Genomic DNA, 25477 nt, shown 5'->3' with positions numbered 1-25477 from the left:
GTTTTCTTTGTATAGATCCTTCACCTCTTTAGTTGACCCGGATATTTGAGTTTGTGTGGCACTAATGTAAATGGGATTTTTTAAATGTTCATAGCTTCTCTATTATTATTTGTTTATAAGAAGGCCATTGATTTCTGTGTTAGCCTGTCTCTTTGCTATATGAGTCTATTGTTTCTAGAAGATTTTTGGTAGTCTTTAGGTTTTCTAAAGATATTATGTCATCTGTAACAGTGAGAGCTTCCTATCTGAATGACCTTGCTATTTTTTTCTTGACTAATTGTTATGGCATGTACTTCCAGTTACTAGATTGGATAGGAGTGGCAAGAGGGCCAGCCTTGTCTTGTGCCGGATTTTAGAGGAAAGGCTTTTAGTTGATCCTCACTGAGAATATTTGCCATAAGCTTGTGGTAAATGGCCTTGACTATATTGAGAAAAGTTCCTTTCATTCCCATCTTGCTGAGAGTTTTTATCATGAATGTGTTTTGGACCTTATCAAATGATTTCTCTATATCTATATGATCATATGGCTTTTTTACTTTATATATGTATATATATATACATATATATATATATATATATATATTTTTTTTTTGTCACACTTGGCAGTGCTCAGGGGTTACTCCTAGCTCTATGCTCAGAAATCGCTCCTGGCAGGCTTGGGGAACCATATGAAATGCCAGGATTCAAACCACCAACCTTCTGCATGCAAGGCAAATGGCTTACCTCCATGTTATCTCTCCGGCCCCCCCCCCCAATATTCTTAATGATATTCCTACATGTTGGGGACCAGAGTGATAGCACAGTGGTAGGGCATTTGCCTTGCATTCAGCTCACACAGGACAAACCTGGGTTCGACTCCAGCATCCCATATGGTACCCGGAGCCTGCCATGAGTGACTTTTGAGTGCAGAACCAGGAGTAACCCCTGAGCACTGACCAGAAATAATTTTTTTTTTTTTTTTTTTTTTTTTTGGTTTTTGGGCCACACCCGGTAACGCTCAGGGGTTACTCCTGGCTATGTGCTCAGAAGTTGCTCCTGGCTTGGGGGACCATATGGGACACCGGGGGATCGAACCGCGGTCTGTCCAAGGCTAGCGCAAGCAAGGCAGGCGCACCTTACCTTTAGCGCCACCGCCCGGCCCCGACCAGAAATAATTTTAAAAATTCCTACATGTACTAATTCCAAAGGAATGTGTCTTATTTCAGTATTCAAATGAAAAATATACCAGTTAATTAGCAGGGTTTCCCGATAACTGACCAGACCACATGAATTGTTGCAATGGGAATAGATGAAGTTCAAAATGGTTGTCCACACTGTGTGTGTGTGTGTGTGTGTGTGTGTGTGTGTGTGTGAGTGTGTGTGTGGTGCTCAGGGACAATTCTTGGCGGGTTTAGCAGACGACATGGGATGCCAGGGATTGAACCCTGGGCCCTTTGCAAGGCAAACATCTTCCCAGCTGTACCATCTCTCCAGTTCTTGACACAGTGGTTTGACTAGAATCATTACAAAGTCAGACCTCACATATTCAGCAAGTACTCTGGGCTATACTAGGTAGATCTGGTGATCCTATCAATAAATAAATGGAGAGCCAAGTAGTAGTAACTGTCAAGTGGGCAGAAGACATAGCAAGTATTAGATGTAATTTGGGCAAGATTTTTTTTTGGGGGTCACACCCGGGGGTGCTCTGGCTACTCCTGGCTCTAAGCTCAGAAGTCATTCCTGGCAGGCTCCGGGGACCATATGGGATGCTGGGATTTCAACCATCATTGGTCCTGGATTGACTGTGCAAGGCAAACGCCCTTACCGCTGTGCTATCTCTCCAGCCCCACCCCATCGACTTTAAAAAAAAAAAGTTATCTTAAGATTTTACTTCTTTGAAGGTTTTTGTTTTTGGCAGTTCTCTGGGGTTACTCCTGGCTCTGTGCTCAAAAATCGCTCCTGGCAGGCCTGGGGGACCATATGGGATTCGAACCCTGTCAGTCCCGAATTAACTGTGTACAAGCCAGCACCCAACAGCTGTGCTATCTCTCTGGTCCCTCTTTGAAGTTTTAAGTAGAAGGGGAAATGAGTCAGACAAAAATACATTGGTGAGAAGTACAAGATTTATAAAGGATACACTATAGTATTTGCTTATTGTACTGAGGACTAATAGAATGCTATCGTTCTATTAGTTTTTAATCTTTATGCCTCATTTTTTGCCTTTGGACTAGCATCATTCTGCACTTTTAAACCACTGACAGAAACCTTTATAAATCTTTATAAGTTGCTGTGCTTCAATGGCCATTGGGGTGAGTCAACGTATTCCTGCCCCAGAAAGGGAGAAAAGAGGTGGTAAAAAGGGGGGAGTCTGGAGACCAGTATAGTAGGTATAAGCATGCAAAAGCTTACCAAGCTTAACTTTATTTCCTTAAAGATAATAAAACCCAATCAAATAGCCAATAGAGTAGTGAAAACCCTAAATTTAAGATTAAAACATTTCTTTGGGGCCGGAGGGATAGCATGGAGGTAGGGAGTTTGCCTTGCATGCAGGACAGTAGTTCGAATTCTGGCATCCCATATGGTCCCCCTTGTCTTCCAGGAGCGAGTTCTGAGTGTAGAGCCAGGAGTAACCCCTGAGCGCTGCTGGGTATGACCCAAAAACCAAAAAAAATTTTTTTAAAGTCTTTTCTTATTTTCTAATTATAGTTTTGTGTAAAAATAACAAATATTTGGGGGCCAGAGAGATAATTCTATGGGTAAGGTGCTTGCCTTGCACATGGCCAAGCTGGGTTTCTTTCCCATGCATCCAATATGGTCTCTAGGCTTGCTAGGAGTAATTCCTGAGTGCAGAGCCAGGAGTAACTCCTGTGCATCACTTGGTGTACCCCAAAACAAAAACCAACCATACCAAAAAAAAAAAAAAAAAAAAGAGACAACAAATATTCAGTCCTGAGCCTTTTTGAGTAAAATATATATGTAACTGTAGCTTCTGAAAAACAGAAACCAAAAGTGTCATTAACACACCCCCAACTATTTCAGAGACATAAAAAAGGACACGAATATATATCTTTTGAATATCTTGTATGTATTCCCTAACAGCTATAACCCTTACTGAATATTCTCTTATACAGTGACAATTTTCCCCACCGTTTTGTCTGTTCTTCTCTTTATGATCTGTTCAATAAGGAATTCTGGTAGAAGAGTCCCTAGATTTAGACCTTATGTTAGAACCAAATTACGGGGATTGTTGGACTGGTTCCAGCAGTCCCCATATGCACCAATAAGCCATGAGGCACTGTTCTGCTTTTGCATAGGCACATTAAAATGGGAAAATACATATAGGCAAATTCTTATCTAATAGAGATAGGAACACATATCTTGTAATGCAGTGGGACCTTACACCCTGAACATTGTCATGACCTGGCTCAGGCCTCAGAAGAATGGGCATTGTCCATTCACCCCTGAACCAGAATGCCATCTACGAAACAACCACGGTTGTTTATAACATCACCTGGAAGCAATCCTCTACCACAGAAGACCCTAACGCTGCCCCAGCATTGACCTACTCCAAAGAGAGGTCCCTTAACACCGAGAAGACATAACAAGAACCTGTTTTCAGGGCAGGGCTATCCGAATTGCCTTCTAATTGTGAAGTGAAACTAGAGGACGCTCCACATCATCCTGACTTCGATGTTGGATATGCAGATTCCAGGATCTTTAATACAGAAACCTGACACCAACAACTGCGACAGTGTGTGTGTGTGTGTGTGTGTGTGTGTGTGTGTGTGTGTGTGTGGTTCATTGGCACTACAATAACTTGGGTTGGACAACCTAGTATGCCTGAAGCCTAGAAATAGTCTTATGCCAGAAAACTTCAGGAGTAAGGTCTCCTTGTATTTAAGCCAAGGCTTTTCCTTTCCTTTTATTTCCTTTAAATAAATAAAAAAGAGGTATTTTGTAAGATCATAGGGGAAACTATGCTAAATCCATTTAAATACTAATTCTGAAATGGCTTTTGCTGTCACTATAGATTTGTTATATAACAGCAGTTTCAATAGTTAAATATTGTATATTACTTATGAAGCCTAAAATCAAAACTGTGGACAAGGAGCTGGGAGAGTGTGCAGGAAATCAAATGCTTCCCTTGCATGTGGCTGACACTGGTTTGAAGCTCCAATACCACATATGGTCCTCCAAGCATAGCCAAAGACTAGTCCTGAGCAGAGCCAAGAAACTTGGGGTCGGAGAGATGGCATGGAGGTAAGGCGTTTGCCTTTCATGCAGGACGGTGGTTCGAATCCCGGCATCCCATATGGTCCCCTGTGCCTGCCAGGGGCGATTTCTGAGCCTAGAGCCAGGAGTAAGCCCCTGAGCACTGCTGGTGTGACCCAAAACAAAAAACAAACAAACAAAAAGAAACAGTCGAAGAGCTTCTGTGACTATCCCTAAACCAAGCCCTACATTATGATATTAAAAAAAAACCCCTGATGGATTGAGTTACCTATTTATAAAGGCTTTGATTAAAATAAAAATAACTAATTTTAGACTACCTACAGATGGTTTTCTACACAGTTCAAATATTCCAAGAGTTACTTTTATTTATTTTTTTGTTTTTGGGTCACACCCAGCGGTGCTCAGGGGTTACTCCTGGCTGTCTGCTCAGAAATAGCTCCTGGCAGGCACGGGGGACCATATGGGACACCGGGATTCAAACCAACCACCTTTGGTCCTGGATCTGCTGTTTGCAAGGCAAACACTGCTGTGCTATCTCTCGGGGCCCCAAGAGTTACTTTTAATATTAGATTGCAGATTGACCCAGATTGTTTTGAAAAGGAGTGACTGGAGATATTGCCTTTTAAGTAACTGAACCTGACTTGATCTATCTCTAGCACTGCATGGACCAGGAGTGATCCCTGCGTAGTCAAGAGTAAGCTCTGAGCACTGTCAGGTGTGGCCCCCAAACTACAACAAAATAAAAATGGGATCCAGAGAGATAGTACAGGCTAAAGTGCACGAGACCTCTGAATACAGTCAGTTGAGGTCCTGGAAGGCCCTATCCAACTTGTCCAAAATAAAAAGGACTAGAGAGATGGCTGAATGAATGGTACAGCACACATCCTGCATGTGTGAAGCCCTGGGTTTCACCTTTGGTACTGTTCCCTCCAGTCCATAAAAACATCCATGAAGAGGCTGGAGAGATAGTACAGCTGGTAGGGTGTTTGCCTTCCATGTGAAAGACCTGGGTTCTACTCCAGGTACCTCATATGGTCCCTCGAGACTTCCAGGAGTGAACCCCGAGAGCAAAGCTAGCTCTGAGCAATGCTGGATTGGCTGCTCCAAAAAACAATACAACATATCTTCCTCCCCTTCCCACCACCCCCCCGCCCCCACCCCAAGACATTACTGTATGCAGAGCTTACTCCTGGTTTTGTGCTCAGGTATCACTCCTAGTAGTTCAGGTGACCATATGCAAGGTAAGTACCCTACCCACTCTACCATTTCTCTGGTCCCCTGCAACATGTATGTTTAGTAATGAACTAATACTTGGTCAGTTTTCCTTACTATTTGTTTTCAGAAACTGCTAATTTCCAAACTCACCTTTGAATAGGGACTATCAGCACCCACAGGTGATTAGTGATGAGGAAGAAAAGACTGTCTTTCCATCTGAAGGTTCACAGACCACCTGTAATTCTAAGTTTATTTCAGGAGTTCCCAAGGGGGTTTTCAGACCATCACCATGTCCAGGACTCATTCACTGGCAATACTATTTCTGTCCTACTAGGGTTCGAAGACCCACCAAGGTAAGACTTTCCATAGTATGTTATAAGCATGTAGGATTCTTTATTTTTCAGTCATAAAAAGCACACCCTCCTTCACCAGTGCAGATCGAATTCTAGTGCCTTTTTTTTTTTTTTTTTTTTTGGTTTTTGGGCCACACCCGTTTGACGCTCAGGGGTTACTCCTGGCTATGTGCTCAGAAATCGCCCCTGGCTTGGGGGGACCATATGGGACGCCGGGGGATCGAACCGCGGTCCGTTCTTGGCTAGTGCTTGTAAGGCAGACACCTTACCTCTAGCGCCACCTTCCCGGCCCCTAGTGCCTTCTTTTTAAGTTCAGAATAATTTCTACTCTTCAGTAATATTCAGTATGAAGTTCCCTTTAAAAGAAATATCGGGGGCCGGAGAGATAGAATGGAGGTAAAGGGTTTGCCTTGCATGCAGAAGGTCAGTGCCTCGAATCCCGGCATCCCATAGGGTCCCCTAAGCCTGCCAGGAGCGATTTCTGAGCATAGAGACAGGAGTAACTGAGCACTGCTGGATTTGACCAAAAAGCCAAAAAAAAAAAAAAAAAAAAAAAACCAACCCAAAACGAGAAATATCACTACCCCAGCAACTATACAGTGTGGGAAAGAGCAGAGCATATTAAATAGCCAGATTAATGAACTGAGCCATTCTTATTTTCAACAATGATGTCGACTTAAAACTACCAAAAGAAACAAAGGGAAAAACTACTTTTGAAAAACGGAAAACTCATTTTCTGGCTTTCTTCCTATTTAGTTAAAAGTAGCTTAAGGGAAATTTATAAAATTAGTTTATGAAATGCAGCTAGATGTAACACCATGAAAAAATGAAAGAGGACAAGTTTTTTGATTTTAATTAACTATCAAATGTGCTACTGAGGTATAAATAAATCTGTCCCACAAATTTTAAAATAAGTCACAAAATCCAAAACAGAATATAAGTTTTTTAATTTTTATAAATAACTTATCTGTTACAAAGATAGTTTACCCAGCTAAATCACAAAACCATCAACTCAAGATATCCAAATTACGTTTTATTAATAAAACAAGTAAAAACTGATTTATCAATCTTCACATAGAATTGCAGATGAAGCTGAAAAACAAGGCCTATTTTTAAAACAAAATGCATCAAATGTAAGGGCATTGGGTCTAATGTTTAATTAACAAGGATTGTCATATTTCTTCTCATATACAAAATGCAAAGCCAAAGTCAAGGCTTTTATATTCATCTAGGTCACCTGTAATACTCGTTATTTAAAAAATATCCATTTGCAAACATTTACAACGGGTGACACTCTACATTCTCTTCCATCTTCACTTTTAGCACAAGTCAGCACTTCCTTAGCCCCATTCTAAGTACTGATAGTTTCATAATTCTTTGAAATGTATACTGTTATTTATTTTTCATGATTTCATTTAGTTATATACATTCCTGATCATCTGAGTATTTATTTTCCTTATAAAAATATATCATAAAAACACAGAGATGTTTGAGGTTGCTTCAGTGTTCAAGTTTGCTTGTTTTGTTTTTATTTTTTCCAGCTTTTCTTCAGTTGTCCTAAATATGACTAGCCTTGTTTTATAAACACAAACAATGTTGCCACCAAGACAGATTTGGAGACAGACTAGCCCAACAGTGAAGCATTTACACTTCTTTCCTCAAATTGGGCCGCAGGCACCACTGCAGTGCTGGCTCTGATACTGTCCTTCCCTAGACAACTGTGGAAGTGGAAGTCCTGTGGGCCCTGGGCAGATGAAGCCAGCTGGATCTGCTGCTCTGGCTGTGAGCTACAATCACCTTTGGCTTGAAACCTGCCTGTGAAAGCACTGTGCTTTCTGTCACCCACTGCTGAAGTCAGTACATAGTGGGATCTACAGACACAGGACTGGTCATCTTTTCTGCAATCTTATGAAGCATCTGTACGTCTTCACAGAACACTGGCACTCATGAGGGCCAAGTACAGAATAAGTAGATGAAAAAGTTATTTGTGCACAGTTTCATTAATGCTTTTTTATTTTAAGGCATTGCTTCTCTCAGGTAAGGCTTAAAAAGGCACATGATCGTGCTTAATCACTAAAAGGAAAAAGAAAATTAGTTAACAAAAAGACTATTACACTATACATATAGAAATATAAGAAAATAATAAAGAGGAGAAATCACTTAGGCAGATTTGAGAGATCTGTACAGTAGGAAAAGCATTGGGATATTTCACTGCGTGTTTGTACAGATAATGCATGCTGCTTCCCTTTCCTTTACACTCCAGATGCTGGGCTTCACAAAATGGACACTTTCTGGGAAGACAAGACTAGGTCAAGAGTACCACAGGCGTGTGCAGTTCTTCCCCTATCCAATTGGCACTATGAGGCAGCAAACACTTTTTAAATAGTTGAACCTTGTTCCTTTTACTCATGTTCGTAGTGTTTCACCAAAAGCTTAAAAAAAAAAAAGCCAGTTTTATTCCTTCCTCCTGTCAAAATTCAGTAGTGACACGAGGGGAAAAGGTATTGGGAACACCTCAACAGATGAGTGATTCACAATTGGCTATTGGTAACACTGTCCGTGGTCAAGCAGCGGGCAACTGAGTCTCTCAGCAGATCACCTTCCATATGACAAATTTTAACTGCCCAGGACTTTAGGCTGAGGTATTACTCGCTCTGTGGCTTGATACTTAACATTAGTACGATGCCATCCTGTCACGCCTTCAATTTGACAAAATTCTGTGTAAAAGTGAAACTTTTCTCCTGATGATAGACTAGATCTTGAACTTCAGACGTGGCTTTAGAGAAAATACAGGGCCTTCTGGCTCAGAAATGCCTGGGCATCTCACACTGTTCACAGCGGATTAAGGCTGGATGGTTCAAGAAAGTACAGGCAGTACAATTCCATTGAGCCCCCTCATCATCTTCTGTGTCCTGAGTCTTTGGTGTTTTGGTGGTGGACCTCTGATCTGTAAGGAAGTCAGGAAATTATTTTAGAAGAAAAGTGAGTCATAAACTTGCTGACAACTAAAAAACCATTCATACTACACAGCATGAAGTAGCTTGTTAATGACCAAATGAAGCAATACACACGCTTAAATTAAAAACAAAAAAACCCCCTAGGGGCCAGAGCAGTGGCGCTAGACCTAAGGCACCTGCCTTGCAAGCTCTAGCTTAGGATGGACTGTGGTTCGATCTCCTGGTTTCCCATATGGTCCCCCTAGTCAGGAGCAACTTCTGAGCACATAGCCAGGAGTAACCCAAGCGACACTGGGTGTGGCCCAAACAACGCCCCCCCAAACCAAAAAAACCACACCAATCCAAATCCCTCCAAAACAAGTATATAATTAAGTAAACAAATGATAAAAACTCAAGGAAGGCCTGACAATCTTAGTAACCTCTATAATTACATTAAAATAAATGATTAGAAAAAAAATTGGCTTTTTAACAATCTAAACTTATTCCATACTCCATACTTAAGAAAATTTTAGTTTAATTGTAAAATACATTCTACTTACCTGAAGTTTGGTCTACATTTTTCTATTATCCATATCAGAAAATATTCCTACTTGGTACATTTTTAGTAAAACTATCATTTTTTATTAAATTCCAAAAGGTATTTTTAGGAAGCAGGCCATTTAATTTATATTAATATTTCTTATTATTAAATGTCACCATCATCACCAGTATTTTAGTAATATCTAAAGTAATTAATAGGGAGCTTAAAATCTTTAAAAAAAAAAATGGGGCCTGCAAGGTGGCACTAGCAAGCGCTAGCCAAGGAAGGACCGAGGTTCGATCCCCCAGCGTCCCATATGGTCCCCCCAAGCCAGGGGCAATTTCTGAGCTCTTAGCCAGGAGTAACCCCTGAGCATCAAACGGGTGTAGCCCGAAAAACAAAAACAAACAAACAAAAAAACTTTAAAAAAATGAAAAATCTCCAATGCTTTCCCAATATTTGCACTATTTTATTTGGCACTTCGAATGATAATTTTATTAGATTTAGGAACAAAATAAACACTAAAATTAATGAAGGAGGAGATGAGACTGCATAGTAATTTCCTTTTTTGGGGGGCCACAAGTGCTCAGGGGTCATTCCTGGTGGTGCTCGGGTGACTATATGAAAAGTGCAAAGCAAACATCCTCCCTACTGTGCTATTACTCTGGTCTGTAATTTCCACATTTCATTTTAGCTACTTAAGAACAGCACTGGAGGGGCCGGAGAGATAGCATGGAGGTAAGGCGTTTGCCTTTCACGCAGAAGGTCATTGGTTCGAATCCCGGCATCCCATATGGTCCCCCGAGCCTGCCAGAAGTGATTTCTGAGCGTGGAGCCAGGAGTAACCCCTAAGCGCTGCAAAAAAAAAAAAAAAAAAAAAAAAAAAGAACAGCACTCGAGGGTGGGGGAGATAATACAAATGGTTGGAATATATGCTTTACATGTGAGAGGCCTGGGCTTGATCCCCTGCACCCCATGATCCCTAGAGAAGGGTTGAGGAATGACCATTTCTTTAAAACCTGCATTTGAAGCTTTTTTTTTTTGGTTTTTGGGTCACACCCGGCAGTGCTCAGGGATTACTCCTGGCTCCAGGCTCAGAAATCGCCCCTGGTAGGCACGGAGCACCATATGGGATGCCTGGATTTGAACCACCGTCCTTCTGCATGAAAGGCAAATACCTTACCTCCATGCTAGCTCTCCGGCCCCTGAAGCTAATTTTAAGAATCAGTAAATGGGGCTCAGGGTTGGCTCAATGGCACGGCCTTAGAGGTCCAAGGACTTGCCTCTGATCCTTGTACTGCCCCACAGGCAGAGCTCGGTCCTGGAGCACTGTTTGGGATTCTCAGTGCCAAACAGTGTGCAAAATCAGGTGCTCTCCAGCCAAGTGTGTACCACACTGCAACCACAGTTGTGCTCCTTGGCAAGCACCACAACTAAGTGTGTGTGATCCCTAGTTACTGCAACAACAACAACAACAACCACAAAAACTAAATCAATTTCTGGAAACAAACTATTTTAGTTAGCAGAGAAGTGATCATTTCTCCAAGAATCAGTATGTAAGTTCTATCTTCTGAGAAAAGACAGAAGATCATTGGTTTTGGAATTTAAGCCATGGTCTCATATACATAAGGAATATATGCTACCACTGAACTACAACCCCTGACTCTAAGAGAATTCCAAATAATGCATTTGCTTTTTATCCTGAAAAAATTTGAAGATAAAATAATAAAAATGATGAAATACTTATCCTGCTTCAGCAATTATCAAGACCATCTTATCTGTATTTCAGTTTTCTCCTATGCCTAAGAAGGGGATTATGCTGAGACAAGGCAGGAATGTTCCTTTTACTTTTTTTTGCTTGTTTTGGGGTCATAACAGGTGATGCTCAGGGGTTACTTCTGTTTCTGCCTGCAAGAATTACTCCTGGTAAGCTTGGAGGACCAGATGGGATATCACAGATTGAACATGGTTTTGACTTCATGCAAAGGCAAATGCCCTCTGTACCAAATACCTGCGATACTATTGCTGACCTCAAATTAGGAATATTTCTGTAAGAAAAATTCTAAAAAGATAATTAAAAAAAGATCTTATCAGGGTGGGAGCAATAGCACAGTGGTAGTGTGTTTGCGTTGCACGCAGCCTACCCAGGATGAACCTGGGTTCGATCCCCGGCATCCCATACGGCCCCCCTCAGCCTGCCAGGAGTGATTTCTAAGTACAGAGCCAGAAGTTACCCTGAGCTCCACTGAGCTTGTCCTAAAACCCTAAACCAACAATAACAAGACTATCTGTTCTTACAGAGTGGTCTCTATACTCAATAAAAACAATAATTCTAGCAGGCAGCTTGCTCTCCATGAGATAAGACTGCCAGACTACATGTGTTTCAGCTCCAGCCTGGTCTGATTATTTCATGTGGTGACCTGATCCCTGCTTCACTTGGAGTTGCAAATACGGCATGTGGAGCATACTCACAAATAACATTTTCTTTTCTTTTTTTCTTTTTTGGTTTTTGGATCACACCTGGTGGTGCTCAGGGGTTACTCCTGGCTCTGAGCTCAGAAATCGCTCCTGGCTGGCTCAAGGGACCATATGGGATGCTGGTATTTGAACCACTGTTCATCCTGGATCAGTTGTGTGCAGGCAAATGCCCTACCACTGTGCTATCTCTCTGGCCCCAATATGTTCTTTCTTATTCCTTTTCTTTTTATATCTATTTAATGATTAGTCATTAAAGAAATAGACATCTCCTAGTTTGATGTACCAAATAGTCTGTGAAAATCAATGATATAAAATAGTATGTATAAATTTCAAAAACCACTCAACTCAAATTCAAAGATTCTGATTATAGAAACAACTAAATAAAGCAGACACCCATTACCCATTAGCTTCCCTAATATATCTATACTCACCATTGGTCTAAGATTTTAAAAAGAAGATTTTTACTCTGATTTTTTCCCTCAAGAATACATTTTGGGATTCTGTAATAAACCTGAATATAATTTACTTTTTCTTTTTGGTTTTTGAGTCACAACCGGCAGTGCTCAGGTGTAACTCCTGGCTCTACGCTCAGATATAGCTCCTGGCAGGCTCAGGGGATCATATGGGATGCCGGGATTTGAACCACCATCCTTCTGTAGGCAATGCAAACACCCTACCTCCATGCTATCTTTCCGGCCCCTATAATTTACTTTTATTTACTTTTTTGGGAAGTAGTGGTGCTGGGGCAATACCCAGAGCTGCTTGAGGACTATTTGGTGCTCCTGGCAGGCTGAAAGGGTGAGGAGGACTATGTGGGATGTTGGGGAACAAACCTGGGTTGACTGCATGCAAGGCTATCTATCCAATGTGCCAACGCTCTGGCTTGGCCTTATTTTAAAGAATTAAATTAGTGGTGCCGGAGAGATAGTATAGTATGGAGGGCGTTTGCCTTTCATGCAGAAGGTCGGTGGTTCAAATCCTGGCATCCCATATGGTCCCCTGAGCCTGCCAGGAGCTATTTCTGAGCATAGAGCCAGGAGTAACCACAGAGCGCAGGCGGGTGTGACCCAAAAACCAAAAATTAAAAAAATAAAAAAGAACGTCACACATTTTGCATCCTTCTCAATCCCAAGCATGTACAAGAAAATAAAGTATTTTCCTAATCAATCAACCAAGAACACCAAAATTTCAAACATTTTTTAGAGTGGTAGGTTGCTAAAAAATAGTATCTACAGTCTTGTTTTTCAAAATGTAAATTTTCACACTGAACGGATAAACTAACCTTTGGGTTTTGGTGGCACAGGACCTACAAATCCAATATTGTCATAAAAGTTATGAATAGCGCTGGGATTAAAATGTGGTCCTGAAATATATAAAAAGTAAGTAAATTAATGTTCATGGTTCAAAAATATCCAATTAAATCTTTTAAAAAGCAAATATTTTCTTTCTAAAATATATCACAGTATAACGAGGAGAAATGCATTTCATTTATTTGGTACCTCTAATCTTAAATTATACATATTTCCATATAGCTGAGGGAAAATAAGTAGTCTCAGTGACTAAGTGACTGGTAAACTGGGAAAGAAGTAAAATTTTAATGCTACTAAACAGTAACAGAATTAGACCTAAATCTCTAGTTCAAACAAGTTAAAATAATTTAACAATTTAAAATATAACTGAAAAACTATCAAATATGCTCTTAAGCACTAAATAGCTTTGAATTAAGTACAGAAACCTTGCACTGTGTATATAATGATTCAGATTTTAAACAAAACAAAGAAGCTCAAGAATGATGTTTCTAGAGTAGCATTAATTTTCTTTTTCTGTCCAAAATTATATTATAACATTTTTAATGAGTATTAGAAGAGAAGCAGCTTGTTAACATTTTAAGAGAAAAGAAAACAAATCATTTTTCAGTTTAATGGATTCTGGCACACATTCAGCATGTGATTAAAGCCTTCTTTTAGTCTCTTCCTTCCCTTGTCCTTTTCCATTTTAAATATTTCCACTATTTCCCTAATCTTGGAATTAGGTTTAAATGCTAAAATACCTTTTAGCTATATGGAACTGAATCAAATTCGTAAACTTTTATTTATTAATTTATTTATTTATTTAGCCTTTTGGGGCCACACCCAGTGACGCTCAGGGGTTACTCCTTGTTATGCGCTCAGAAATTGCTCCTGGCTCGGGGACTATATGGGATGCCGGGGGTGGGGGAGGGAGGGTGGGGTTGTTGAATCAAGGTCCATCCTAGATTGGCTGCATGCAAGGCAAATGCCCTACTGCTGTGCTATTGCTCTGATCCCCAAATTTGTAAACTTTTATTGATTTATTTTTACTACTCATCACTAGTAGTTTAAGTAAAAAAAAAAAAATTGAAAAACAAAAACACCTAAAATGTGTAAGCCAGTACTTTTATTCTAGTTTATTAAGAGAATATAATTATGGTGGAGCTATCTTTTAAGTTTTTTTTTAAAAGTACAATTCTTGAAAGGTAAAGAAAAAATATATATTAAATACATTAAAAAAATTTAATTTTTATGTAACAGATTTCACCAATATATCAAAGCAATATTGACATACTAATAACTGTTTTCCCTAACAAAGCTAAAGACAACTTCAAAGTTGTAAATGTTAACAAAGCACAACTATATACATACTTTTTCTAACAAAAATTGGGGCTAGGGAAAAAGAAAAACCATGGACATTTATTTATACACACATATATTTTGGGCATTATATCCAAAACCAAATCAAGTACAGTAAAACATGATTTGAAAATGGGGCCGGAGAGATAGCATGGAGGTAAGGCATTTGCCTTTCATGCAGGAGGTCATTGGTTTGAATCCCGGTGCCCCATATGGTCCCCCGTGCCTGCCAGGAGCAATTTCTGAGCCTGGAGCCAGGAATAATCCCTGAGCACTGCTGGGTGTGACCCAAAAAACAAACAAACATGATTTGAAAAATTATTTTTAGTCACAGGAAAGTAATCAGTAAATTAATGAAATGAATTTGAGCTGGATATGCACTGAACTTTACCTCGGGCTTGAAACAGGTCAATTTCTTTGGTTAAGCAGTCTATGTCGATCTGGAGCTGTCTATTAGAACTTCTCAACTGTTGCATTTCTTCAAGCTAAAAAGTCCACATGAGAAAAATCGACAGTGAATTCTCATGTCACTAGTAGGAAAGTCTGAGAAACTGGCAAAGGAAGGGATAGCTAGAAAAGCATGTCTGAGTTAACGAACAACGTTGTAATCTCACGTTCAAATATAGAGGTTATAAGAGTTCTAGTCAGACTTACTGAAGGTATTTGGGATATGGAATTGGACCTCTTTAGACGCCTTCGAGTTAGATTATTTTCCATTTCATTGACCTCAGATTTTAGTTTATCCAGCTTTTTCTTTTGCATCTCAAGTTCTCTTTGAAGTCGTTCCATTCTGGCCTTCTGGTGTACCAAGAGAGCTGCAATACATAGCAGTAAACATGAGGACCCACCCACTTAAGTCAATTAACCTTTAAGCAGTCTTGGGAAAACAAAAATATTTCTGTGACAAACGAGTTTGCCAAAAATCCCAAAGATAATTACAACAAAATACTGTGAGTTTAACTTTCTAAAGTCTTTGACTCGAAAATGGTTTTCTTCATTGAATTAGGATAATGTCTCTCAATTTCCTTAGGATCTGAATAATCCATGTCAAGGCTGAAGACAGCAGTTTCTGGGGTAGTGTATGAGGCTCCTAACTCGTGCTCAGAGGTATCTAGCAGTCACTCTGAGACATGTGACAACTGCTGTGGTGGCCTGACATAGGCTAGAAGATGCAGTGCTGCTTGAGCGCTATGGTAGTGGGACCACCAGCAATACCCCTCATAGCACGGGGTCAGGCTGATGCTAGGTATATGCCCTAATAGCTGTTGTTTCCTGGCTCCTAAAGACAACATTTCAAATATATTAATTCTTTAAAGGCTTTGATTTAGTCAATTAACCTATGTACTACTCTGAAATTAATTTCTGAATCTTCGAAAGAACAAATCCTTCTAACCCAGAAAGTCTGACATATTTAGACTATATGTAAGAAATTAAAATATAAACAATCTACAAATATATATATATATATATATATATATAAAATTAGTTTTTGTTTTGTTTTTGGGCCATACCTGGTGGTGCTCAAGAGTTACTCCTGGCTCTGCACTCAAAAATCACTCCTGGCGGGCCCGGAGAGATAGCACAGCGGCGTTTGCCTTGCAAGCAACTGATCCAGGACCAAAGGTGGTTGGTTCGAATCCCGGTGTCCCATATGGTTCCCCGTGCCTGCCAGGAGCTATTTCTGAGCAGACAGCCAGGAGTAACCCCTGAGCATCGCTGGGTGTGGCCCAAAAACCAAAACCAAAACCAAAAACAAAAACAACAACAACAAAAAAAATCACTCCTGGCTAAGGTGTGTCCGTCCTGGGTCAGCCCTGTGCAAGGCAAACCACTACCGTTGTGCTACCGCTCCAGCTCCAATTTACAAATATTTTAAAAGGAAATGTGGACAAGGCCATTTTGATATATGATGCAAATAGAAAGGATTTATTTTTAGTCTCCATAGAATGTAATATTAAATTGTTCAATTACAAAGTAAAAATAAGGGCCCGGGGAGATAGCACAGTGGCGTTTGCCTTGCAAGCAGCCGATCCAGGACCAAAGGTGGTTGGTTCGAATCCCAGTGTCCTATATGGTCCCCCGTGCCTGCCAGGAGGTATTTCTGAGCAGACAGCCAGGAGTAACCCCTGAGCACCGCCGCGTGTGGCCCCCCCCAAAAAAAAACCAAAAACAAAACAAAACAAAACAAAAACAGTGAAAATGATACTATTTGTAAAATTAATTTCCAAAAAAAATGCAAAGGATATATATACTCCTGCTTTCTGGGCTCTCTCTAGCCTTGTCTTCCAAGATTAAAGAAAAAAATAAAAAGAAAAGAAAAAAGCAATTAGTTTGCATCTTGAATGATAAACTGCTTAGAAAACTTAAGACAGCTATAAAAATTCTAGTGGACCATCGTTGGCAGTGTAAGTCTGAATTTTTAGGGTACTGAAATGAATTTACTTCTATATACAGGCAGTTTGAGATGATGTTACTGGGAGGAAACAGGCAAATTTGGAAAAATACAACAAGATCCTCTAAATAAAAAAAAAAGAATGAGGGGCCGGAGAGATAGCATGGAGGTAAGGCATTTGCCTTTCATGCAGGAGGTCATCGGTTCGAATCCCGGCGTCCCATATGGTCCCCCGTGCCTGCCAGGAGCAATTTCTGAGCCTGGAGGCAGGAATAACCCCTGAGCACTGCCGGGTGTGACCCAAAAACCAAAAAAAAAAAAAAAAAAGAATGAAAAGTCAGTAAGCAAATTGGATCAACAAAGCCATCATCAACTACACAAAAATGTCTATGGATCTAAAACAATAAAAAAAAAAAAAGGTTACAGCAAACTTAGATATGGGCAGGACATTCAAGGGCCTTAAGACAAATTTAATTAATTTTTCCTTCCTCCAAGGATAACTTACAGGTATGTCTTTGCTTCCTTCTTATTTACTCAAAAGAAATAGGATACATAAACCCTGGCTGATTTGGATGAACACTAGCCTTTCTTTTTTTTTTTTTGGTTTTTGGGTGGGTCACACCCAGAGGCACTCTGGGGTTACTCCTGGCTCTGTGCTCAGAAATCACTCCCGGCAGGCACATTTGACCATATGGGATGCTGGGAATCGAACCCAGTCCGTACAAGGTCGGCCATGTGCAAGGCGAACCCCTACCGCTATGCTAGCTCTCCGGTTCGCCTGGTAGCCTTTTCTCATTTCTAGTTAGGTGAATGAAGGTTGGTTTTTTGGGAGATCAAACTATGTTTCCAGTTGAAATCTTTGCATATCCTTGTCTAACACTTGTTTACTTGTTTTTCCTCTTTTTGAGATTTTTGGACTACACCTGGTGGTGCTCAGGGGTTACCTCCTCTCTGCACTGACAGGGCTCACTCCTGGCAGGACTCAGGAGATGATATGTGGTGATGGGAGTTGAACCTGGGTCAGAAGAGTGCTAAACAAGCGCCCAACTGACCATACTCTCTCCAGCCCCCTACCTAATGCTTGTTTGGTCCCTCTCTCTCTACACTCAGGGCTCACTCCTGGCAGGGCTTGGGAGATCACCTGTGGTGCTGGGAGTAGACCCTGGTTAGCAACGTGCTAGACAAGCACCCTACCCACCATACTCTCTCCAGTCCCTTACCTAATATTTAATAAGGAGACTCCTTCCCTTTAATAGTTTATTTGTTTAAAATAAAATCACCTTAAAATAAACATCTTTGTTTCTGCTTTTGGGCCAAATCTGGCTGTGCTCCAAGCTTACTCCTAGCTTTGTGCTCCAAGATCACTCCTGGTGGGACTTGGGACAACCTCGGGTAATAGGGATTGATTGAATCTGGGTTGGTCGCATGTTCAACGTAAAGCAAGCACCTTATCTTCTCTCCAGTCAGTTTAAAAAATTATTTAAAATGTACTTTTATTCTGTTATAAACCTTTTTGCACTAGTGTTTATTTGATATTCTCCAAAAGAATATGATGATGTGAGTTGTTAATTTTTTGGGCCACATCCAGTGGTACTTGGGCAATCATATGCAGTATTGTATTCCAGAAAGAAGTGCAAGGCAAGTGTCTTACTTGCTGTATGATCTCTCTGGCCCCTGAGCTATTTTATTTTTCTTTAAGTGGAATATAAAGAAATGAAATAGTAGACTGATGAAGAAAGGAGTAAAAAGGTAAGACCAAAGAAAAGTGGCAGTAATTTATTTTTCTTCATGTTTAAACTCTGACCACTTATCTCCTTAATTTCAAGTTTGTTCAAATTAATGTTTAATCTTCATTTAAAACATGGTTAAAAATGAATAACACTTGAGATTTTTCCCCTTTAAAGATTTTCTTGAGTAACCCCTGAGCAACTCCGGGTATGGCCCCAAAACAAAACAAAACAAAAAATAAAGATTTTCTCTAACTATGTTCTAAAAGTAAAAATAAGTCACATTAATTTAGTGATCCTAATGATCAAATGATGGCTTATGATAAAATTAAAAGATATATTTTTTTGGTATTTTTAATATACTATACAAATAACTAATATAAGAAAAGATTCCCTAGGAAACCAGGGCAGTCCATAATTGAGTGTGTCCAAATTTATACCCAAAGGACAGAGATAATACCAGTATAAGAAATGAATACCCCATGGGCTGGAGAGATAGCATGGAGGTAGGGCATTTACCCTGCATGCAGAAGGACAGTGGTTTGAATCCTGACATCCTATATGGTTCACTGAGCCTGTCAGGAGCGATTTTTGAGCATAGAGCCAGGAGTAACCCCTGAGTACTGCCAGGTGTGACCCAAAAACCAAAAAACAAACAAACAAACAAAAAAAAACCCAAACCCCCCCCCCAAAAAAAAAACAAGAAAAAAAAAAAGAATACCCCAGATATATATCATATATAATACCAATCTCTAAGAACTATTAATTACTCTATTAGTGCCAGGCTGGTGCTGGGCAAAATCAAATGTACAGTGCTCTTATTTCACTGCAGAGCTACACACACAGCCTTAAAGTGAAACATTTGGAAAACAGAAAATACGCAACTATAAAGTATAACCAAAAGAGAAAATGACCTACTCAAGAATCAAGAACCAAAAGGGGCCACACAAACTTAAAGGTTACATAATGATGAGATGATATGGACAGTTCTGCTCAACATTAATAGAGTCAATACAAGATCAAAAATATAATCAAACAAGGCACCTGAACTGAAGAGACTTGGAAAATAATAAATAAGCTCTAGAAATGAAAAACTGAGGGGCTGGAGATAGAAGGTTAAAGTGCTTGACATACATATTTGTGGCTAGCTCCAATATCCCCCACCCCATACATCTAATAATAAATCCTTTAACTCAAAGGAGATGGAAAAGAAAAGGGAAATAAAATTTAAAAAATGCTTGCTAAAATTTCTCCAAAACTGAAGATGAAAAATAATAAGACTCCTTAAGAAAACATTATGACAAATATATGGATATCATTGTGTTTCATTGCTTGTCATTATCTGAACGCTCTCCAGGAGCTCGTTTTATTCCTTTACTCCCTCACTCCCATCTCTTGTTACCCCACATTTAACCATTTTTCTGTACTAATGATTTTTGTTTTGGCCAAGGTGGACTACATATCTTTCATAGTAATTTTTTGGGTGGAGTCTGAAGCTTCAGCAGGCAACACTTCAAGGCAAGGTTTCATGCTGTAGGCTTTTTGGCCAAGATAAGATGAAGATGCAGCCTTCCTTGACTGCCCCCCACAGTCTTCTCTCTCCTTCCTCCCCACCCCCCGGGTTATTCCTGGACAAGTGCTCAGGGTCCCAGCAAGTGGGTTCCTGTGAGGTGCAATTTAAAGGAGACCCCAGATTCCTTGTTCCTGCAAGAGGCTGGGAAGGGACTGCTGAACTTTCAACTTCCAGCAAGAGGAAGGAAACACCTCTCGGGGAGTCAGAAGCTTCAGCAGGCAACAAGGGAAGGACATGGCTCCATGCTCTTTTCGCTTGTCTAAATCGCAGACCAAAGTGCTGTCTCGGAAACACCTCCCTCCCTCTTGACTATTTTTAAAACATAAAAGGGTCACGTGTATCTCCTTTGTATATCTCAGATGTATTCCCTTAACATCTATTACTCTTTTCGAATATCCTTATATAGTGACAATTTTGCCTACTGGATTTGTTAATTGTTTGATTTTCCCCCTTTGAGATCTGTTTTATAAGCAATACTGGTAGAAGAGTATCTGTATAGATTTCATGTATGTACCAAGTTACGGCGAATGTTGGACTTTATTCGTCGGCCCCCAGATGCACCAACAATATCTTGTGGCATTGCTTCTCTTTTGCATAGGCACATTAAAATGGGAAAATAATACATATGCAAACAAGTTCTTATCTAATAGAGATGGGAACACAAATTTGATAATGTAATTAATTAGGCCTTTTACCCTGAACATTGGCATATGATTTGGCTCAGGCCTCAGAAGAATGGGCATCGCCCACACACACCTGAACAATGGATACCATCTATGGAAACAACCACAAATGTCTATAACATTACCAGAATCCAAGCCTCTACCAGGGAAGACCTATCACTGCTTTGGCATTGACTTACTCCAAAGAGTGCTCCCAACACCCAGACCACTCAGCAATAGTCTGCATGCAGGGCAGATTGCTCCACATTGAATGGTATGCTGAAATCAGAGGATGCTCCACATCAGCCTGCCATCGATGAAAGAAATGCACAGAATCCAGAGTCTTTAAATATAAGAATCTGATACCAACAATAGCTAAAGTGTGAAAAAGTTTCATCGGGACCTTGAGAATGATTCGAGTTGGACGGACTGGTATGCCTGGAACCCAGAGTCGGTCTTATGCCAATAAACTTCTGGGGTGAGACCATTTTGTAATCAGGTCAAGAATTTTTTTCCGGGGCCGGGCGGTGGCGCTGGAGGTAAGGTGCCTGCCTTGCCTGCGCTAGCCTAGGACGGACCGCGGTTCGATCCCCCGGCGTCCCATATAGTCCCCCAAGAAGCCAGGAGCAACTTCTGAGCGCATAGCCAGGAGTAACCCCTGAGCATCACAGGGTGTGGCCCAAAAACCAAAAAAAAAAAAAAAAAAAAAAAAAAAAAAGAATTTTTTTCCATTTTTCCATTTTTCTGGACCTATGCAAACAATGGCGATTGCCACTACCACATCTTTACTATATTTTGCCACTACCACATCTTTACTATATTTTTTCACTCATCTTTTAAGGAAAAAAAATACAACTAACTGAACTTAAAAACAAATAACTGTAGTAGAATGCCTGTCTCGACTACAGATGGGAAGGGGGGAAGGGGTAATGTTACACTGGTGAAAGGGGGTGCTCTGGTTATGACTGTAACCCAACTATGATCATGTTACTTAAATAAAAAATATATTAAAAAAAAAGAAAACAAATTATTTTTGGGCCACATCCCATGGTATTCAGATCTTACTCCTGGTTCTGCATTCAGGAATCACTCTTGGTGGTTTTCAGGGAACCACATGATGTAACAGCTACAAGGCAAGTGCCCTGCCTGTTGCATTATCTCTCTGGCTTAAGGTACATTTTTTTTTTTTAAATCTAAATAATCAGTTTGGTTAAATAAAAAGGCATTTTCAGACAGGTTAGGGAAATCTACCAAACAATGGTTAGTGACACAAGTATTAAAGATTTGTTTTTGATAAGGGATACTAATATGAGAGGAATAAATAACACAAGCTAAAAAAAGTTCTAATTATAGGCCTGAGTGATAGCATAGAGGTAAGGCATTTATTTGCCTTGCACACAGCTGATCCATACTGCCAGGTGTGACCCCTCCCACCCCCCAAATAAACCTCTAACTATAAGACAAAGAAGAATAACTATGGTATTGGGTAGAACAGCACAACTAAAATGAAAAAATGGGGCCAGAGTGATAATAGGATGGTTGCCTTGCAGGGTTGATCCTGGGTATTATATAAGGTCCCTGAGCTCTTGGAAATAATTCCTGAGCACAGAGCAAGATGATGCCAGCACAGAGCATGCCAAAATAAAATACTAGAAAATAAAATATTGGAAACATTAAGATGAGAGATGCAGCAATTTGGGTCCTAATAACAATGAGAATGAATGAGGGAAGTAGAAAGCCTGTCTAGAGCACAGGCGGGGGTGGGGTGTGGAGGAGGGAGATTTGAGACATTGGGGATGGGAATGTTGCACTGGTGAAGGGGGGTGTTCTTTACATGACTGAAACCCAACCATAATCATGTTTGTAATCAGGTGTTTAAATAAAGATATTAAAAATTTTTTTGGGTCCTAAAACATTTAGATAGAATACTCAAAGGCTGCTAAGTATGGGGCCAGAAAAACAGAACAGCGGGATAGGGATAGGGTGTTTTGCCTTGTACACAGACCTGGATTTGATCCCCAGCATTCCATATGGTGCCCTTAATCTGCAAGGAGCAATTTCTGAGTCCTGAGCCAGCAGTAGCCCTTGAATAATGCTGGGAATAACCCTCCCCAAACATAAGCCCCCACACCGAACGAAAGTTGTTGGGCTAGAGCAATAGCACAGCAGTTAGAGCATTTGCCTTGCAGGTGGCCGACCTGGTTTTGAACCCTGTCATCCCATATGGTTTTCTCAGCCAGCAGGAGTAATTTCTGAACACACAGTTAGGAATAATCTGAGTGCAGTTGGGTGTGGCCCCCCTAAACCAAACCAAACTAAAAGTTGCTAAGACAAGCAAAAATTGTGATATTTTTATGGATCACTGCTTAATAACACAAAACAGAACACAATTTCTAATGTAAGACAACAAAAGGAAAAGTAAGGGAAACCTGCCTATAAAATATTTTGGGGGTCCATATTCAGTGGTGTTCAGGGATCACTTCAGTGACCCACATATGGTGCCAGGGATCAAAACCAGGCTAGCTGTGTGCAAAGCTAATATGTAATATACTATCTCTCTGGGAAAGTTTATAAAACTTAAGATGGCCAGAAAAGGAAGAAATTGAAAACAAAATACAGGAAGGAATAATTCCAAAATCACAATAACTGTAATGCAATTTAAACATATTGTTTGGATCTAACAAGAGATCAGACTACATTAAAAGAAATGTATGTATACTGTACTCAAAATAATTCACTCATCCATTTTGCTAATTATTGAGAGCCTATTATGATGTATCAGGAACTGTTAGAGGTATCTGGGAAATCAATGAACATAAAGGGCACAAACCCAAGACCTTGTGAAGATTCTATGAAACAAGAAAGGGCTTGAGACATGGCTCTGAGCACTGAAGTACAGGCTTTGAATGGGGAACCCTGGGTTTCACCCCCAGTATTACATGATGTCCTTAAACCTTAACGGGCACATAGCTGGGTGTGACCCAAAACAAAAACAAACAAATCAGAAGGAGGAGAGATGGGTGGAGAGAGAGGAGAGAGAACAAGTTTATTGAAGGGTGGCCAGATAAAGACCACTGGCTGTTTTGCAAATAAAGTTGTGCTGGGATACAGCCATGCTCATCTGCTGACTTTTTGTGTGAAGGGATCAGCCTTGCAAAAGTGGCGTGCAAAATTCTACATAACTTAATACTGACTTTATCATATCATGCGGGGACTTTTCAACCATATTAAGGACTTTGAGTACCTGGGGATCCACTGCTCAAAAAAAAGCTTTCAGAATAAAAGGACTGTAAAAAAGGTTTCTGTACAGAAAGATTCCCAAGTAAAAGGACAAAGTCAAACAATTACTACGCCACTTTAGGCAAATCTCTAAGAGATAAAGGTTCTTAATTGTAGAAAAAAAATGAGGAGGGGGAATCTAGCAAACAAATTTCACACTATATTAAAAACTATGAAGAGATTATTCTAATTTATTTTCCAATAAATGTACCTCAGAATATACATTCTAAGTTAAGGGCTGACATTCTCCTAAGTTAAGTTCAATTACTAATACCCAGTAGAAAAGCTGACAGCAGAGTAAGCGCTGAGTGGACTACTCAGGAGATGGCTTTCAATACTAGGAAATAATCGATGGAAGATATTTAGAAAAAAATGGAGACATACTGCTGAACTGCTTGCTGTGGATATATATATTCCCCCCACCCTGGTTTTTGGGTCACACCCAGCAGTGCTCAGGGGTTACTCCTGGCTCCATGCTCAGAGATCACTCCTGGCAGGCACAGGGGACCATATGGGATGCCGGGATTCAAACCAATGACCTTCTGCATGAAAGGCAAATGCCTTACTTCCATGCTATCTCTCCGGCCCCATCTGTGGATATTTTTAAAGTTAAAGCAAAGTATTCTGAATTTATTTTCTTAGACTTTAAGAGATATCAATTTCCTGTAAAAACAAAATCTGAGAGTAGAGTTATGATGACTATGTTTCTTAGAAATGACAAAACTAGTTAATAGACTGGCTGAACTTTTGTGTATCTAACTCACATTTTATTTGTGGTTTAGGACTTGAGACTCTAATCTACGACAGATGAATTACAATGAAAATAAAGGTGTCAAAATGAGCTTAGGAAAACCACTATGAAAATTCAGCTGCATTCCATTTGTCTAGCTGTTCATTTTGTTTGCATTGTATCTTATTGTATAAAAATATTATAAAAGTGGCCGGGGAGATAGCATGGAATTAGGGTGCTTGCCTTGCATGCAGAAGGATGGTGGTTCAAATCCTGGCATCCCATATGATTGCCCGAGCCTGCCAGGAGCGATTTCTGAGCGTAGAGCCAGGAGTGGGCCCTGAGCGCTGGCAGGTGTGACCCAAAGATCAAAACCCAAAAAAACAAAACCCAAAAAAACCCACCACCACCACCAACAACAAAAACAACCTGTCAATTTAGAAAGCTTTTTAAATTCCTGATGATGGGTAATTTGAGAGTTTATGCCACCACTAAATGAAAAGGAGAGGGGTACTGATTGAAGACAGAGGGGACAGCTTGGAATGATAAAGAAAGCTCGTAAAACAAGGGCTACAATAGTGGGGGTGAAGCTAGAACATTTTACCTTGGTTTGGGAAATAACTATGAATGAAAGGAAATGCCCTACCAGCGCCTTTTAAGTTTATTTCTTTGTTTTGGCATGTGAAGGAACTTTGTTTCGGGGCCACAACAGAGCTTACTTCTGGCTCTGC

At 40.2% G+C, this 25477-nt stretch overlaps 1 protein-coding gene across 4 annotated transcripts in view; it reads right to left on the bottom strand.

The window, feature by feature from the left end:
• Nucleotides 1-6703: 6703 nt before the first annotated feature.
• TAB2 (TGF-beta activated kinase 1 (MAP3K7) binding protein 2) overlaps nucleotides 6704-25477 on the bottom strand; it is an 83041-nt gene continuing 64267 nt past the window's right edge. For 3 of the 4 annotated variants that reach the window (XM_049789336.1, XM_049789337.1, XM_049789335.1), the window contains exons 4-7: nucleotides 15038-15198; nucleotides 14775-14868; nucleotides 13018-13098; nucleotides 6704-8727 (exon numbers count right to left, since the gene is read on the bottom strand). In XM_049789336.1, coding sequence (XP_049645293.1) covers nucleotides 8585-8727; nucleotides 13018-13098; nucleotides 14775-14868; nucleotides 15038-15198 — 479 coding nt within the window. In that variant the 3' untranslated portion in view covers nucleotides 6704-8584. Of the gene's footprint in view, nucleotides 8728-13017; nucleotides 13099-14468; nucleotides 14517-14700; nucleotides 14869-15037; nucleotides 15199-25477 lie in introns of those variants that run through there. The other variant, XM_049789338.1, reaches the window with a different exon arrangement.

The sequence above is a fragment of the Suncus etruscus genome, chromosome 15, assembly GCF_024139225.1.
Source record: "Suncus etruscus isolate mSunEtr1 chromosome 15, mSunEtr1.pri.cur, whole genome shotgun sequence".
Lineage (NCBI taxonomy): Eukaryota > Metazoa > Chordata > Mammalia > Eulipotyphla > Soricidae > Suncus > Suncus etruscus.
Note: the sequence above shows the minus strand (reverse complement) of the source record. Positions and strands in the feature narration are given on the sequence as shown.